Below are 19,482 nucleotides of genomic sequence, written 5' to 3'. Positions count from 1 at the left end.
CATTTTGGGAGGTGGGAGCCTTTCTGGTTTATCCTCCTTGCTATACCAGGCAGGAAGTAGACACAGAGAGGGCCAAAGTGACTGCCCAAGGACAAAGAGTGAGTCAGATGCAGAGCTGGGAATGGAGCCCACTCTCCCGGTTCCCAGTGTTCAGCTTTCCTCAGCAAGTCATAATGCCTTTTAGATGGATCGTTTCCTAAAATGTATTACATTGTTTAAAAATCAATATGGGTGTCACATTGCTTTCCTACTATCTCTGTTTTTCACTACCTTACCAGAGCAATTATCAGAAGCCAAACGGTTGGTCATTCAGTAATCTCATATTTATATTTTTTTAGAAAATACACCATTAAAACGGGTTATATCCAAACACCTGAGATAATCCAAGTCTTTGGCTGTGAATTTGTGTTTGGCTCTGTTTGCAGGTAAGGGACAATACTACAGTGAGGGGGAAAATGGTCATTTCAAAGTTGGGAGAAACTAAAAATGATCATGGAGAGCAAGAAAACCAGAAAGAGTTTAAAAACAAAAACAAAAACAAAAAACAGCTGTATGGTGCACACAGTTGACAGTAAAAAAGCAAAGAAATTTTAAAAAGTTGTGTACTTTGAAAAAGTGGATATTTTAGGCCCTTTGAGAATATTCCAGATAGTTGTTTTTATACAAAGCCATGCTTATTTCATTAGTTGGGATTTTACCAATTAGTTCATTGGGAATTCTGGACCATGGACAGAAACTATCATTTTTTAATGGCAATTGCTGGAGAATCTTATTGTGCTAACTAAATCACAAATGGTAAATAAGTAGGCCTATATGTCTTCTTGTTTTTATCATTGAGAACACCACTAGCTTATCATTGTGCCCTTACTAAAGAATCCAGATTCATCTGTAGAATCTCTTTCAATATAGTAGTCTGGACACTAACAATAGATCAATAATAATCCAAAATATAAAAGCCATTCTCTCTGTCTGGCATATTCTTTTCTGTTCAATCCCCATTCAAAAGACAAGACATGGAATCACTATGGTCCCCTGGCCTCTCCTGCCAGGTTTGATCAAATTATCCCTTATGGGATTTGCTTATGCTTCCATAATGCCTCTTATCTAAATTAGACTTTCAGGACAGAGCTGCTTTTTTTTTTTTAAGTCCTTAACAGTTTTCTAACAAAAGATCAATAAATGTACGTTGATTTTATAAAACGTCTTTATCTTTCTCTTTGGAAACTTTGCGAACAGTGAAATTGTGAATGCCTTAATAAGCATCACCACTACAATCACTCAGAATTTTTGTTTTGCAGTTTCTCTATAATATGAAATTCCCAGAGAAAATACAAGAGCTTGAATCATCTGGCTGCGACAGAAAGTAACAGCATGCTCACAAAAGGATGGTGTTATGTCAAAGGGCAGAGAAGCCAATCTAAAAGAGCAACCTATAGGTAAAGGTAGAAAACTTAGAGCAAGAAAATAAACAATGACAGCACTGGATTATAACAAGTAATAAAAATCTGTGACTCTATACTAACTTTAATACATAAATAAGAACAGCTCTTTCTTTTACAGAAGAATTCCAATTAATTCAAATATAAACAATGAGGAAGGCACCACATCACCTAAGGGATCAAGGTTAACATCACTAATAAAAAGACATCTTGACATGTGTCTCCTGATACAGTACACTGAGGCGGGCCCATTTCTTATGTGATATTCTTGTTAAAAATGCATAACCTTGCGAAAATATCACACTAACCCAAATTGTGGGACATTCTAAAAAAAAAAACACACACACACCAAAAAAAAACAAAACAAAAAAAACACACAAAACTGACCAGGATTTGTCAAATGAACCCAGGTCATGAACATAAACTAAGTCAGAGATTGTCACGGATTGGAGGTCTAAGGAGACATGGCAACTTAATGCACTGAATCCTGAATGGGATGCCGGGATAGAGCTGGTCATTGGTGGACAAATTCAGATAAAGTCTATACTATAGGTAATAATACTCATTGCACCAATGTATACTTTTTTGCTTTTATAATTGTACTAGACACCCGGTGCATGAAAATTCATGCATTGGAGGGGGGCGGTCCCTCAGCCCAGCCTGTTGCCTCTCACAGTCCGGGAGTCCTCAGGGTCAGGAGGCAACCCAGCGATCAAGGGAAGGCAACACCCCCTCACACCTCTGCTGCTGCCACTGCCTGCGGCAGCACAAGCCTCAGCCGGCCCTGGTTACCTGAGCCACAGACACCCCTGGGAGGTTGGGCAGCTGTCATCTGAGGTTAGGGGACTTTGGAGGCAGGCCTAGAGCCTGTCAGGCTGAGGGACTGTGCACTACCATCTTGTGGCTGTGGGCATTGTTATCTTTGAGGGTGTGGCAGTCAATTACCACATTCCCTCTTTATTAGATAGGATCATAGCTGTACAATATATTAACATTAGGGAAAGCTGAGTGAAGGATCTATGGGAACTCTCTGCAGTAGTTGTATGCATTTTTTATAAGACTACAATTATTTCAAATAAAAAATTGAAAAAAGTGCTTAAAAAAAAAAACTAACTGGTTTGCACAGTCAATATGTGAGCACAGGTATGGAACCTAAAGCCAACCTGTGGTAATCGAGCACACGGTCGGCTTTAAGACACAGCTTTCCCAGGAAAGAAGATGAACCGCAAACCTAAATGTGATCCCATTTGTGTCTCAGCATGAGAATGTGTCTACTCATCAGGATCCTATCTCTGCCATCTCCATTTCACTGTATTTTTCTTCTCCTTTTTTGGTCTTGCCTTTTTTTTTCCCTTCCACATTTCAATAATGACCTGTGCGTAGCCCAGTAATATTGTTTTCACCATGTGGCTCTTCCTTATTGCACAGAATAATGTTCATGAGCTGCCTGCAGGGCCTAAGCTGACTGAAATAATCCATTCAGCATTTCCTCACCATTATTAGCAGAGCTTTCTTGCTCAGATAACTTTTGGTGGCATGTCCCTACCCCAAGTCTCTATGGGGGCTCCTATCACCACTAACTCTCTCCTGAGTCATTAAGACTTTTCTCTGGACCTGCTTTCTCCCTTGGCTCTGCCTTTATGTCCCACAGGGGAGAGGAAGTTGTAGAGGCTGAGATCCAGTGCACTGTTAGAATTCACATTGGTATCCTTCTCCCTAAGCCATAACCTGCAACCGTAATGCACTCCAAATTCCAAGGCCTCATGCTCAGCTCTCTAGGGCCACCTTTTGTCTGCAATGCACCGAGTAAAATGTCTTTTCACTGTTACCCAGCCCAACCTCCTGTGGATTGCTGCAGCTAACGGGATCTCTACTGAGTCCCAGGCTCACAGCCTGCTGTTAAATCTATCAGCTCCTGTTTTTGACCCCCCACAAGATTATTTCCTCGTGCTTTTTGCTTTGTTTTGTTTTGTTTTGTTTTATCTTGAGGGGTAATATTTAAAAGTTAGAGCATTCTAAATAAAAAGCCAAATTCCAGGCCTCCCTTGATTTATCTAAAGGTCCAGCTACCCTCAGGCCACATTCATAGGAGGCCACAAACCACTCCAGTTGAGTATCAGCTGTCCCCTAAAACAGTGTAGGTGTTCTCTAATGTATTTGTCACCCGGAGCTCCATCGGACCAGCCTGAGTACTGCATGCTCTTGAGTTTGTAAAAATTCATAAAGGTCAGTCACACTTGTCTGAGTGCCATTACTTAACATGATGAGCAAAGAAATCTAAGCCGCCTTTTCTCTGAATCTCCGGACCTCGGAAGCCTTGGCCTTGCATTTCCTTCAGTTTCACTATAAAAGAAACACCACCCATCATTTTCTCTTGCCTGCAAAAGGGAGGGGAAAGGGCAGGATTCTTGTTTCAGATCCTTTTATATATTGTCCTTCTTTGTAAGAAAATACTATTATCCTTACTGTACATTGAGCTCTATTCTCACTTACACAGCGACTTTCAAGCATGGGTTTGAGACGCACCATTAGAGCCTTGACTGCTGTATTTCAAAGGGAAGAGAGCTTTGCTAATCCTCTTTGGCATTCATCTCTAAATCTTGGTGAACTCCGATAGCTTCAATCTCTGAAAAGTTTATTTTTTGACTTAAGCGATTTTCTTGCAATTGCTAGGTTTTCCAGGTGTCTCGCCAGCTGAACTGCTGTCTGAATATATTTTGTCTGTTTTTCTTCCTCGCAGGTTTAAGTCTGTTCTGAGGGGATCACAACGTGTCCTGCCCAAATGCCTTTGATTCTGAGCATGTAGTCAGTATTTATCTTTCACTTTACATAAAATATAAATAACTCCCTCATACTCACGTTGAACCTTTTCTCACAGTGCTTATCCTATAGAAGGGGGAAAAAAAGAAAAAGAAAAAAGCCATTCAGCAGACCTCTGTATGGTGTGAGCAGAGTCCTAGGCAGGGAACATAAATCATACCTTGTACTCACACATGCACAAGTGACCCTTCCCCTTCCTGCTGTTTCCAATTACTCAGATTAATTTACGTGTTTCCAAACTTTCTGGCACCCCTCTGCTAGAGCACTGCAAACAAATTTACGACGCGTCCCAAATTCAATATTAATGCAAAATCTTCCAGCCTCAAATTTCATTTTGTCTGTCATTCTGGAATTTAATAAAATTTTGGAGTTTATCTCATATTTAACTTATTTCTAGGCATTATGCTGGTTTTAGTACTGAAATTTGGGGAACCAAATTATTACAGGCGCTTGGAGGCAACATGAATGAAAAATGAACTGAACTCAAAGTCACAGGCAAATTCAATTTCTGTACAGGCATCTTGCAAATGTCTGCTAAATCACATGTAAGCTCTCTTTATACAACAAATAAATTGGTGGAGATCTTTAACTTTAATAGCTTACTTAAGTATTTCTAAAACTTCAAATGCCTGAGCTTTAAATCTCTTTTTATTTTCACCTAATGTCAGCTTGGTATAGGTCTTCCCTCCTTAAATCTAAAAAACATAACATGTTTGAAAACAGGTTAGGTAATCTTTTAAAACAGTTCATGTATTGATCATGTAGCCTTTTCAAGGTAATTTCTCTGGATGGGGTGAAATAGTTCCTCCATAATGCTGCTACTCCTGGTATATAAAATAAATAGTAACAAAAAGGGTTGCTGTTTGGCCCTGGATATCCTGTACACTGAAAAAGAAACTGAGTGAGAATATTTTGGAGGGCTAAACCTGTACTTCGGAATGCAGATTAAAATATAAATTTTGAAACTAAAGTTGGCTTTTTATCAAGGTAAGGTACATAACAGAAAAGAGAGCTGAGTGAGAAAAGGAGCAATATAGAAATAAATAAGTGGAACCAAATCCCAAACAATCGTCAACTAACTTAGGACATCAAGTAACCCATTCAGTTTAATATTAAACATATTTCCAAAAAACTTCATTGCCTTCTCTTTCTCACAAATTCTCTGGGTTCTGGTACTTCTTTCTCTTACATCTGTTTTTATAGTCTCTCTTCTCTTGCTCTCTACTTTTCTTTTTCCTTTTAATACCAACAAGAACTCAATAGACCCCAATGGCTTGGTTTGGTAGTCAAAGCAAACTTCCCCTGAAACTCTGAATTCATACAATTATTAAACTAGTGTCTTATTATTTGTTCTGGGTTTTGTTGCTTAGTTGTTTCTTCCTTCAGTCTATAAATGACATTCACTGGAAAATAGTAGTTCCTATCACATTTAGTCAGTGAATGTGTGGATAAATACAGAAGAGTAAGCCGAGGGCCCAGTTGGCCAAGAGGAATACCTCTTAGCCCGGAGGCTCTCCGTTACTCATCACTATCCTATTCTTTTCTACAGTTCTCTTTGGATTTCCAGGGAGCGTACTGAATATGGCCAATAGCAGCTCTCTTATAATTTCTTCCCTTTAATAAACTATTCATAAGTGGGACTTGACTAACAGCAAACATTTTTCTGAGGATTGGGGACAATAAAAAAAAGAAGTTCTTCCTTGAAAACACGGATGACTTCGACAAGAAAAACAAACATAAGTGTGTCTTAACATAAGCCAATGCCAAGTCCTGCTGCTGTTGTACTGGCTTGGAGTGGTAGAAATCACAGAAAAATTACTGCTGCCATATTTATCCATGCTTGAAACAGTGAGGGTTTTATTTTAACTAAATCCCCAAAAGAATGTCATGAGTCAGACTCTATTAATTCCATTCTGCAGAAATGGTTCGTGTACTATGTGGTAATGGAGAAGAGGGGATAATAGGTGAGCAAGATTGGAGGATCCATGAACCTTATATTGTGAAACATGCTTCGTACAAATCAATCAGAATGCTGCAAAACAGAATGCATTCATTCATTTTTAAATAAGCTAATATGTTAACCCTAACCTCCAAGGAGAATAATTTGAGATTTCATGTCATGAGTTATCCTCCTAATATATCAAATGTAGCTGCATCCATTGTTATAAAAAATATCTCCCTAGATTAAAAATATGAGTCACTCTTCTCCCTTTTCCTTACCTTCTCTGCTACCCCCTATTGAAGCCACCAACGTCTTTCTCCAGGCCAATTACCATAATCCCTTACCTGGGTCACTATGTACCTTCTTGTTCCACAGTGAACGTGATCTCTTAATTAAGTTGTGTCATGTCACGTATGATTAAATATCAGTTGCTGCCTATTGTAATAAGAACAAAATTCACATGCTCACCTTGATCTGCACGGTTCTACCTAACAATTATCGCTTCATGATAACTATGCCTTTCCCTGTGCCTCTCTCCCAAACACAGTTCCCTTCAGACACACAGACCTTCCTTCTTCCTCTAAAATGACAAATTTGTGGCTTCCTCTCAAGGGTGAGTATGGAAAGCTCCTCCCTCAGAAATACGCACAGCTTGTTTTGCTCCCTCTCATCACTGTTGTCTCAGCAAATGTCACCTTTCCCCAAAAGGCCTTCTGTGACTGCAACCATCAATCCCCAGACCGCGTCCCACAAATACATTACATTCTTTTTCTTTCTTCTTAGCACAAGACACTATTTCCTAGTTTTTTGTTTGTTTGTTTGTTTTGTTTTTTGGTTTATTGTCTGTCTCATCTCACATGAAAATGTAAGCCCCTTCAGGCCAGTTTCATTGTCTAACTTGCTCACTTGTTTTATTCCCAACACCTGGAATAGCACCCAGTAGATATTTACTCAACTTTGTTCAATGGGTGAAAAATAAATGAATGACTGCCAACCACAAAGATTGGTTTAGAGATCATGCAATCTCAGTAAGAAAAAACTGTTAAAAAAAAAAAGTTAAAGCATCCTGAAAATGTAAGTGATTTCTGCTGCTGTTAGCAATTTATATTCAATTAGTGATATAATTAATCAAGTAATGGATATTTACACAATGCATTATATGCTGCAGTGTCTTTTCACATACATGATGTTCCCTGTAGCCATGGGAGGTGTTAAGAACACTGCTATGTCTCTCTTTTCAGAGTTGGTTGGAACAGTTTTCTATAAAGTTATGGAGGGGTTTTCATGGGCACTCAGAAGAAAATACACACAAGATAAAATTCTGATGCCTTTCATAACCTTATGTTCTCTCAGCAATGAGAACAACAAGGGGAGTGGAAAAAGTGCTAAGATTTTGATACTTAATATTATCAGAATTCATTTGAAAAATTTGATAATCCTTAACAAGTGAAAAAAGGAAGAAAACACCTTAATAGGTGAAAGAACTATAGAACAGAATGTAATCCTATTGGACAGATGTAAAATGGTTGTTTTAAGTGTCCCTCTTTTTAATGTCGGTCAGTGTTAGACAGACACCATATTCTCTCCCAAGTAAGAGCTATATGCCACTAGTATTATGGGCCTTTAACCTGGTAGTGAACTGCTAGCCAGCTTTTGGGTTAGAATGACAATATAAAAACTCAGCAGAAGGACTTAAATTCTGAGTTAGCGATTCTATCTATAATTTTTTTTTTTTAATGAAAATCACAGAAACACAATTACCATTAGACATGATCTGTAATACCTTCTCCTGATGAGGCAAAAATCTCACCCATGAGCTAACATCGTTTTCACTATACTATCAGAGCTTAATTTTCTAAAATTATTTTATTGATTTCAGAGAGAGGATGTGAGAGAAACATCAATGATGAGAAAATCATGGGTTTCTCTCCTGCACAGCTCCTCCTGGGATCGAGCCTGAAACCTGGGCCAGAGCTTAAAATTAATAGAGCTAAATAAAGTAAAATATTTTAATGATGCATATTTGCTACTTTAAATTTTTCATATTGAGAAAATATACCATTAAAAGCTTTAGAAAAATGCACACAAGTTTTGAGATAATTAAAAACCAAATACTTTTTAAACCTCTAGAATTTATATTTTAGCAAAAGTGTGAGGTTTCCTAATTGCCTCAGTTACTTGATCTGTGTGGATTGAAGTGTAACTAAATTCTTAGTGTGAATGTTCTCTCTCTTGGACTCTTTGTCCTCCCTCTCCTTATGCATCCTAATTTCTAAAGAGAACAGATCATTCTAAACCCATATCTGTTATTAGCCTTATACCTACAGTTTTGCTTTTTTTGCAAGTACACTAAAACACCCTAGGAACATTCAAAGCAAGCAACCACAACTAAGTTTTACTTCCCTCTCCCCTGCCCTATTTTTAGTTTTCTTTTTCTCATTTTAAGAAGAAAGGGCTAAGATGACAAATTGTCATTAAAGAAAAACTCAGCGGTAGAAAAATTCTTAAGAAATTATGTATTCGAATTTCTAAAGTTCAGCTGTCTTGGAAGTCTTGAAGGTGTCAGTGCAATGTGGGAAAGTTAGGAAGAAGTTTCCTATTGATTGTAAGAATAAAACAAGAGATGATCTGTGGTACCTTGATCTTACCTAAAGAAGAAACGAATTTCAACTAAAATGAGGTCGCGTTTCAACAATACCTGTCTTTGGTCTGAAGACTAAGCCAGCCAGGACAATGAGGTGCATACCACTCCGGAAGAGATGTCTGACTGTTCATAAGAATGCATTGTGAGATAAAATGCAATGCCAGTATCTTAGCAAGGCCACACGCTCTTATTTTCTTCAAGAAGTTTCTTTTTTTCATTTTTTTTTCTTTCTTAACAAAATTAGAAAGATTCTCATATGAAAAACTACTTTCTCAACTCCTTTTCTGTAAAACACATAGTTATAATATTCACATTATAAAAGGAAACTTTTATATATACATATATGTGACTATATCCAAGCTTATAGCTGAGAAAAATAAGATTAAATAGATGACACTACGGTAAGAAATCATTCATTAAAATTATGTTTCATTGTTTCTGTAGTAAAGACACTTTTGGCTACTGTTATATATTGACAGCTATTTGGAATACTTGAAAAAATGTAGATGATATATAATTATTTCACACATATGAGTGGTCAAGCCATTGAACGATATAAGTAACATAAGCATTACCAACCTAAAAATTAGACTTTTGCTCTGATAATACAAGAATCTGAACTACTGAGAAATCAGTCTACGGCCATACCACGCGTTCAGGTCTCATCTGAACTACAGAGAAATCAGCAATAAATGAATGGGCCTATTTATCTGATCATAGCATTGCATTTAAAAAAACAAACAAAACTATCAGTGCACAGCTAACTGCAGACTAAAACTAAGTTGAGGTAGTCACATGAGAAAGTTGTTAGGGACCTGTTGGAAAGCACACTAACTCCTGTTGTCTATGTCATCACTGAAATGATTCCCTCTGTCTATCTTGTGAAAAGAGAATGTCTTGGCTTTGAAACAACATTTTGGAATGCGTTTTAACTTTTTAAAATATTTTACAAAATGAGAAAACAACAAATCTTAATTTTAATAAAGTAATCGGTAATCGTTGAACATGAATAAATTCAGAGCATGTATGCATTCATATTATTTTTTAAAAATATTTTTATTGGTTTTTGAGAGAGGAAGAGGGCGAGAAGGAAAGAAACATCAGTGTAAGACATCAGTCAGCTGCTTCCTGCTTGCCCAGAAACAGGGGTCGAGCTCCAAACCATGTGCCCTAACTGGGAACCCAACCAACAACCTTTAGGTACTTGGGATTATGCCCAACCCATTGAGCCACACAGGCCAGGGCTGTGTTCATATTCTATAGTGCTTTAAATTCTTAGGCTACTCCAGGATATCAATATATTATTGCTACCAAATGTATTTGATGTACCTGTTATTATAGACACAGTGGGAAAGGCACCTATGATTTACCCTACGAAGTATAGATAAAGTGTTATACTTAATTCTTTCAGGGAAATATGTTTTACCATAAAAGTCAACTAATGGGTTTTTAATGCAAGATCAGTTTTACTGTTTTACCCGTTCTTACTGGCTACTATCTAATAGTTTGGTTCCCCTTCAGTTACTACTCAGTTTCATCAATTATTAGTTTGGAAGCTAAATCAGAATAATTGGGTTTCTATAGAGATAGCCTAAATCAATAGGATGGAGAGAAATGATATTTTGGTATCATTAAATTCAGAATAGTGTAATAAATAAAACATTTTTAAAATATATTTTATTGATTTTGTACAGAGGGGAAGGGAGAGAGATAGAGAGCTAGAAACATCGATGAGAGAGAGTCATCGATCAGCTGCCTCCTGCACACCCCCCACCGGGGATATGCCCACAACCAAGGTACATGCCCTTGACCGGAATCAAACCCGGGACCTCTCAGTCCCCAAGCCAACGCTCTATCCACTGAGCCAAACCGGTTTCGGCAAATAAAACATATTTTCTAACTCAGCCTTCTAGTTATGCCAAGCAGAAAGGGAAGCCACCAAATCATTTATGAAGAGAAAATATATAGATCTAAAATTGTGACAGTAGTTTATAGCAGAAAAACATCTAATGAAAATTATATATAAATTTTGAAGATCTAAGTTTGTTTGTTCTCATGTGTTGCAGAATCTTCCTCTTTTTATAATGTAGAGAGTTCAGAGGTACTTGGAGAAGTTACAATTTATTCAAGTAAGAAAGCACAGAGGAGTGAGAACGATGATAAAAGATTATGGCAAGCACAATACTTTCAAAAGCAAATGAGGAAAATACATTCATTAGCACACATGTAAATTAGTCCAAAAAGTAATTTGTTAAAAACTCAAATTAATTATTTAGAGATATGTTCATACTTTTGTATTTAATGTTCAAATAGTTGGAACTTTTTTTTTTTTTTTAAGGAACTGAAAAGCTCTAAATATCACCTTCCAAAATAGAATAACTGGAGAATGTCCCCAAGGGCTAAAGATGGTTAGGTTTGCGAATGCTCTGTTCCAATTTCACTCCTAGGCCTCTGGCTAGGGGTTGTTGTATAGGTTAAATATGGAGACTAACAATCCATATGAAAACGTAAAGCAGCTCCAGGAAGATAAAAGGTGTCATGACTCTTTTCTGTTTGGTCGGTTGTAGATTAATCTTGTCCTCCCTTTCCTACCAACAAACAAACAAACAAAAAAACAAAACCCCCAAATCTTGTTGTTTGCACTTACTGTACAACAAGGTAGCTTTTTTCATTATTCTTAGATTAAATGTGGGAGGCTAGGTTTTTCTTTTTGTTTGTTTTGTTTTGTTTTGTTTTGTTTTTGTTTTTGAGAATGTAAGAAAAGTTTATGAACTACCTAAAGTAAACATGACTAATTCCTGATAGAAGTTTGTTCCAATATAGATTCTGAAGAACTGATTTTAAGAGTCCTCACACTTTGCTTCAGTATTCTAGTTAGGGAAAACACTGTTTCAAAGTATAAGCATTGGTTCATGACAATTATAGTCATTTCAAACACAATGCATTTTGACATCTATTTCTTCCACTAACAGATTCTATTACAAAAAAATAGATATATATTTATTATATTTGAAATGAATTCAACAGAATAGTGCATTTTGGGAGTTGAAAAATAATTCTTAACAGTTTCTTCATTTTGTATTTTTGTTCTTCAAGGAAGAAATAATCACAAATATATATATATATGTCATATTTTGGGGGGAGTTTGGTTTTGTTTATTGTCTTACAGTTTGAAAAACAAAAGTTTATTTTAATAACCTCTCTCCAAATATCAGGCTAAATTTATGTTTTTATAGATATTTTTGCTGAAATAGCTATTTTAAAGAATATATATATAGATATATATATATATCTATATATATATATATTACACACACACACACACACACACACACACACACATATACTAGGTTGGTTCCATTCTCTATGAAATTAGTTTAACTAATGACATCATGTTCATACAATCATGTATAAGTTTCATTACTAATTCTACTTTCTTGAATGAATCTATCTAGAATGAAAATGTGTCTCCTTTGTATAGGAATTGTTTTGACAAAACACCACAGAAAATAGATATTTCAACCAATTCATCTGGTTGGTACTTTTTACTATGCAAAATCCCTATAACTCGGAAGGAAGGAACTTAAAAAAACATGAGGGCACATTTAATAAAAGATAGCAGAGTCATGAAAAAAAATCAGGATTGTAGTCATAAATAGAACAAAGGAAAAATATAGATACCTGTTTAGTCCATGTGACTTTATTTTGATTTATTTTTAATTGAATGTATTGGGGTGACATTGGTTAATAAAAGTATATAGCTTCAGGTGTACAATTATATATTACATCATCTGTATATTTCATTGTGTTCATTAATCACACAATCAAGTCCTTCCATCACTATCAATCCCCCTAAGTCCCCTCTTACTTCACTTACCCCCTTTTTGTCTAGTAATCTCCATACTGTTATCTGTGTCTATGAGTCTTGGTATTATGTTTGCGAGCGTTTTTTTCTTAATCTTTTCACCCTTTTCCCCAACCTCCCAAATCCTCACCCTGTCCATAGCTGTCAGTCTGCTGTTCTCTGTATCAATGAGTCTATTTTTATGTTACTTGTTACTTAATTTTGTTTATTAGGTTTTACATCTGAGTGAAATCACATGGTACTTGTCTCTTCTGCCTGGCTTAATTCACTTAGCACATTACTCTCCAGGTCCATCCATGCTGACAAAAGGTAAGATTTCCTCCTTTTGTTGGCTGAGTATTATTCCATTATGTAAATGTTCCACAGGTTTTTTTAGCCACTAATGGGCAGTTGGGCTGTTTCTAAATCGTGGCTATTGTAAATAATTCTGCAATGAACATAGGGGTGCATACATTCTTTCAAATTGGTGTTTTGGGATTCTTCAGATATATTCCCAGAAGTGGAACTGGCAACTCATTAGGCAGCTGTTTCATTTTTAATTTTTTGAGGTATCTCTATTCTGCTTTCCACAGTGGCTGCACCAACCTGCACTCCCACCAACAGTGCACAAGGGTTCCCTTTTCTCCACATCCCACCATTATTTGTTTGTTGACAAGTTGGCTTATTGATGATTGCCATTCTGACAGGTGTGAGGTTAAATGGAACTTATCTTTGTTTTACACCTTAAGCTCCAAAAAGAAATTGACAAGGCAAGTACAAGAAACTAAAGTCCTAGACTCAAGACATTTGGAAACTAAGAGTCTCTGCATGTCTTCACTGTGGCTGACAAATAACATCTTATTCTTTTTTTTTTTAATATATTTTATTGATTTTTACAGAGAGGAAGGGAGAGAGATAGAGAGTTAGAAACATCGATGAGAGAGAGTCACCAATCAGCTGCCTCTTGCACACCCCCTACTGGGGATGTGCCCGCAACCAAGGTGCATGCTCTTGCCAGAATCGAACTCGAAACTCTTCAGTCCACAAGCTGATGCTCTATCCACTGAGCCAAGCCAGTTTCAGCACATCTTATTCTTAAGTATATGTTAACTACATCAGTCATCCCCCACCCTTTCTAAGATGTTTTACATCAAATTAAAAAAATCACTTTTATCTTAATGATTCTAGCATAGTCAACATTTAAGTTTTCTGCAACACTTTCACATGTTTCCTCGCACTAAGATCTTAATTATATCTAGTCTCACATTGATAGACGTCTCTTCAAATTATTTTACACTGCAAACATTTTCATCAGAGATTTATTATGAAATCAGAAGAAATTATTCATTTTAAGAAATTATCATCTTGCCTAAGGATACTCTAATCTCTTCCTTAAAAATCAGTCATTTGCTGAAACCGGTTTGGCTCAGTAGATAGAGCGTCGGCCTGCGGACTGAAGGGTCCGGGTTTGATTCAGGTCAAGGGCATGTACCTTGGTTGCGGGCACATCCCTTATAGGGGGTGTGCAAGAGGCAGCTGATTAATGCTTATCTCTCATCAATGTTTCCAACTCTCTGTCCCTCTCTCTTCCTCTCTGTGAAAAATCAATTAAATATATTTTTTAATAAATTAAAAAAAAAAAGAAAAGAAACAGTCATTTGAATTTGGCCTCTTCCAAAAGTCATTTGGCTGTCTCCCCACTCTTTTTTCCTTCCCTTAGTCTGTTTCTGAAATTCACATTCTTTTCTCTTGCTTTAACTCATAAAATTTCTTCATTTTCTCATTGTCTTCTTTCCGTTGCGAGTGTTTTCTTCTTAATCTTTTTGAGAGAGATCTCAAAGACATCTCTTCAAAAGAGATCTCCTGAAAGAGACCTCTTCTAAACAAAACTTTTATGACATTTCTGGATGTAAAGAGGCAAGGATTGCAGTTCACTCTTCTTTCAAGAGAGAAAAATTAAGGTTTTTACATACACCTGATTGTCATTTTTAGATAATTATATATATATATATAACACACACACACACACACACACACACACACACACATTTAAATGACTATAAGACCAGGAACTTCTATTACTTGTAAATATGTTTCCACATCTTCTAAGACTCAAGAATTTAAGAATTCAACAGCCCATCCCCCTCTTATTAGAAAATTTAACAATTTAAGATATGTTTCTTTTTAAGGCTTACTCCTTCCCAAGCCATACTCTAATGTGATATGGCATTGCTATATAACACATTGGTTGATACTAAGTGAGTAAGATTCATCCTTTTGCTGTTAAGAGTTACAAAGATGTTTCCTTTTTCAGATGGGATAAAATCTAATAAGAACCGACATGTACATTAGCTTAACCCTACATTAAAATCAGTATAAACTAAAAAAAAAATTAACAATATAGAAATTAAAAGACAAGTGGATGGGTATATATAAATTGAATAGAAGTATGCAAGTTATTTTTCTGCTTTTAAAAATGTTTGCATTTATACTTAAACAGGAAAGAGCAACACAGATGGAGAGTAGTTCAACCATTTCTATTTAGTCCACACAGCTAAGAAGCTACCCATTACTCAGTACGTGTTTGGAGAACCTGTAAGTGATTTCTCGTTTTCTGGCCTGAATCTCTAGCTCTTGCACTAGAAAACACACCTGGGCAACTCGCATGCCTCTTCTGTTCTTCAAGGACAATTGGCATGAGCCTGTGCAAAAGCTAACCTCTTTCCTGAATTTACCAGCACATCCCTCTCTCTTATTCAGCATGTCATGAAGAAGTTCGTCATAATGCAGCAGCACTTCCTTTTCTCACTTTCAACAACATTTCATATCATTTTCCCTTTTTTTCCAAATAAGACCCATCCTTCTTACTTTGGGTAACTAGCTGTGACAGTTTTGAAAGTTGTGCTAAATACATATGAGAGTTGGTCTACAACTAATTCTACTTGTGCTAGCTGATAGAGTACCTCTTGTGCTGACATGGTGATACAACACAATGCTATTTCTGTTTAAGGAAAAAGCAACCACCCTTTTCCATGCTTCCTGCTTATATATTACATGACAGCCCCCATCCCTTCCATGGAACTGGATTGTAGTCCTTTGAGTTACTTAGTTTCCTGTCTCAGAAGAAGTTTGGGGGACAACATGTTTAACTTTTTATTACATTTTAAATTCTCCTCATGTATGCGTCCCAATCACTGAAGCAATAGCTCTAACCCTCCTGAACACATACAAAAAAAAACTGAGGCCCGAGCTCTAGATGAGGTCAATTTCTGGAGACTGGGGACTCGATCAGAAAAAAATCCCAATAGCTGTAGTCTGCCGGTGCCATGACTTGGCTAGCACACAGGGCCGCAAAGCTTCATTCTGTTCACCTACTCTGGTCCTATTTCAAACATTCTTCCGAAGAAGGGCTGAGAGCTCTTTGCTCCAGATGAAAACATCATCATCATCATGATGTCGAGATAAAGCTATGGGCTTCCATGTTATCCATATAGTTTTCACTGTTCCATGCCAACTTCAAGGCAAGTTAAGGCAAGTTCAGAAGCTATATGGTCAGGTGGCAATGACATGTTTAAAATATCTCATAAATGTCAGACTTTCTGAAGGAACTCGTATTAGCTTCATTGCTAGTAAAGGAAATGACCTGTGTGGGTACATTATACAGAATATAATCTGGTTGCCAAGAGCAGGCTGGTTAAAAACACTACGATTCATTCCTCCGTTTTCCCCCCATAATGAAGCAATAATTTTTGATCAAGTCATAATTCGCTTCATATAAGCATAGTCATCAAATCTTCCAGGGCAACATTCTGCCTCTTTGCTTGGCATCGGAGTGCTGGTAGCATCCCAATCTTTCTTACTTCTCCTTATAGTAACAACACCCCCCAAGCCCAAACCAGCTGAAATATACCAGTCAATGGGAACTCAGGGTAAAAAGAAACCTAGATCTGTGATACTGCTTTCACTCCGGGCAGTTAACCGTTCCAATGCCAGACACGCAAATATCTGTTCACTATATATTTCTTTTTTTTCTTGCTTGTTTTTCACGCGTGCAACTGTTCTCAATGATTATCAAACTTGCACCGGGATCCCTGGATTTCCGGATCAAAAGTTTACAGAATCCAGGTTTCTTATGATCCACTCCCAACCCCCCTCCTCTCTCCTCTGCTCTCATACACATCCCCATTTAAACTTCTACCCTTCACCAGCTCTTATCGGGATAAAAAGCAAGGGCAAAAGGCCAGTGATGGGTGATCATCCCCAGGTACCAGGAGTTGTATCACACACCACACACCTTCGGAATAAAAACAAACTAACAAACAAAAAAAGTCAAGTTCAAGTAGGAGTCTGTGCTCAAAAAGCGCCCTGGCAGCCCTAGCCTCTCTGCTGCAGACACGGATCCCCCCCGCGCGGTCCACCGCGGGCGCAGGGGCTGCGGACCTCTAAGGGGCTTGGAGGGCGCTGCCGCCTCTCTGGCACCCTTGGGCTCAGAGGGTGAGGCAGGGAACCCGGGGCTTAACTTGAGGGAGCATCCACCTAACGCAGGGAACCCGGAGCCCGCAAAAGCTCGGAGCCCTGGGTCCGCGCGGAGGGAAGTCTTGGGAAAGCGGATTCTTCTTCCAACATCCGCAGAGCTCGCTGGGGATGCGCGGGCAGACGCTCGCGGTCCGGTCCAAACACCCCGGGGGGTGGCGGGGAGGTGGGGGGGTGCAAATCGGGACCTGTCCCCGGTCCGAGGAGCAAAGGAGCAAGCCATGGGCGAGCCCAGGACTCCGGCACCGGGTCCAGAGAGCCCCCACCGCCCCCCTCAGCCTCCGGGAGGCCGGCGCCGCCGCGGCCAGGCGGACCCGGGGAAGCAGCGGGGCCGCGCGGACTGAAGTTTCCCATCACTTGCCCGCAAGCATCCCCCGCAGGAAAGCCGCGGAGGAGGGGGGAGAGAGAGGTGGTCTCCTTACCTGGGTCGGCTCCCACCGTCAGCACCTTGGCGATCGGCAGTAATCCCGAGAGAGTGAGGAAGGCGAGGAGGAACTCGGACATCGCGGGCGCCCGGGAGGGAAGCCGGCGCGGGGGTCGGCTCGGCGGCGGCGGCGGCGGCGGCGGTGGCACCCTCGGCCCCGCGTTGGCTTTGGTGGCGGCGGCGGAGGAGGAGGAGGCTCGGAGCCCGGCTGGGAGCAGCGTCATTTACAAATGTCACTGGAAATCCTTCAGCTCCGGGAGCCCCGGCCGGATGGTCGGGATGGTCCGCCCGCTCCCGCCTGGAGCAGGATGTGGAAGGTGCACGGATGCGCGCGTGGGGGAGCCGGAGCGCGTGTGAGCGCGTGTGAGCGCGTGTGCCCTGACTTTGCGATGCGGGCGCGTCTGAGCTCACATCACATCACCGAGGGGGGCTGCGAGCGGTGCCAGGGAGGGGGGCGCCGACGGATCGCCCAGCCGCCGCACACCCCGCCGCCGCCGCCCGCATCAATCACGTCTGTTACTGAGTAAGAGGCGTTTCGCACAACAGGAAAACGCCGCGGCGATCCGGGAGCGCCACAAATCACGAGGAAGGCGGTCTCCTGGAAGGGAAAGTAACTCCTCCGAGCTGCTCCTGTGGGGATCTGGGTCTTTAGGAAAGAGGGGCGGCCCGGAGGAGGGGGAGTTTGTGCATCGGGCTGAGCCAGCCAGGCGCCCGGGAAGCACGCTTTGCACAGCCAGCTGGAGATTAGCAGCTCCGGCGCCCGGCGCTGCCCTCCGCCGAGCAGTTGGGAGCCTCTGGTTCTCTGCAAGCCTCCCTCCTGCCCGGGAAGGAAGGACGAGCCAAGGAACCGGAGCTTCTCCTAGGGAAACGGTTCCCACCGCTGGACACACAAATGCCACGCGTGGTGCATCTCGGTTTTAACTTTTTAGGCTGACAGGAATGCGAAATGTCGTGACTCAGCAGAAACAGCCAAACAAGCCCCCTGAAGTCCTGATGGATTGAGAAGGAAAGCACTGATGGATTGAGGGAGGAGGAAAGGCGTAAGGGGAAGACAGACCCTGAGCAGGGAAGCACAGAGCGAGAAAGAGGCAGTTCTCGTGGCAGTAGATTTCTCTCTTTAAAACGGTGCCATAAGCCATTTTCAACACTTGAGGATTTTATTTTTTAATTGTTGTTTTGTGGATGTGTGTGTGATTTTTTTTTTCTTTTCCCACATAGTATAGCGGTGGTTTAAAAACTTTCCCAAACAATCCCAGGCACCAAAATGAATCAAGGGGGAAATTTTTAAAGTGATTTGAATGGCCACTTAAGTTTCAAAATCTGACCATCCAAGTGCCTAAAATTTTAGGTAGCCGTTGAAAAAAATGGCTAGGGAGTTAAAAGTCAGAAATCTTGAGTCGAAGGCTTATTTTTCCCCTTATAACATCAATAATCCTTGCCTAAGAACAAGGTTGAAAATGTACTGTATATAATATTTTCAGGGGAAATTATAAGAAAAAACTAAACTAAGCAACAGGAAGATTGAGAAGCAAAGGAAAGCTATTTTAAACACTTTTATTCGGCTTACTGGTTGAGACTGAGAGTAGATGAATGGCAAGCTGTTTATGAGTAAAATTATCCAGAAACTTCTCTGGATGCTCCATGGAGGCCAATAAAATTAGACTGGTTCAGAACACACTGGGGTGACTCTGAGGGACAGTGCTACAAACCTGTGAAATTCACCTTTTCATACTAACTCCGTGGTTAGAAAATGTCTTCTATGCCCATTTTTCCATATTTTAAATTTTCAAGTTTATTTTCCCTTGTAAATCAAACCATTTCCTATCTATAAGATGA

General features: G+C 39.5%; 1 protein-coding gene across 1 annotated transcript in view; it reads right to left on the bottom strand.

Annotated features, from left to right (window-relative positions):
- The window catches only part of LRP1B (LDL receptor related protein 1B), a 1,573,107-nt gene extending 1,555,088 nt beyond the window's left edge, over positions 1-18,019 (bottom strand). The window contains exon 1 of the mRNA XM_036421500.2: positions 17,645-18,019. Within this exon, the coding sequence (XP_036277393.2) occupies positions 17,645-17,870 (226 nt within the window). The 5' untranslated portion in view covers positions 17,871-18,019. The remainder of the gene's footprint in view (positions 1-17,644) is intronic.
- Positions 18,020-19,482: the final 1,463 nt, after the last annotated feature.

This window comes from Pipistrellus kuhlii, unplaced genomic scaffold (assembly GCF_014108245.1).
Source record: "Pipistrellus kuhlii isolate mPipKuh1 unplaced genomic scaffold, mPipKuh1.p scaffold_m20_p_7, whole genome shotgun sequence".
Classification (NCBI taxonomy): domain Eukaryota; kingdom Metazoa; phylum Chordata; class Mammalia; order Chiroptera; family Vespertilionidae; genus Pipistrellus; species Pipistrellus kuhlii.
The sequence above is the reverse complement of the archived record's forward strand: the minus strand, read 5'-3'. Positions and strand labels throughout refer to the sequence as shown.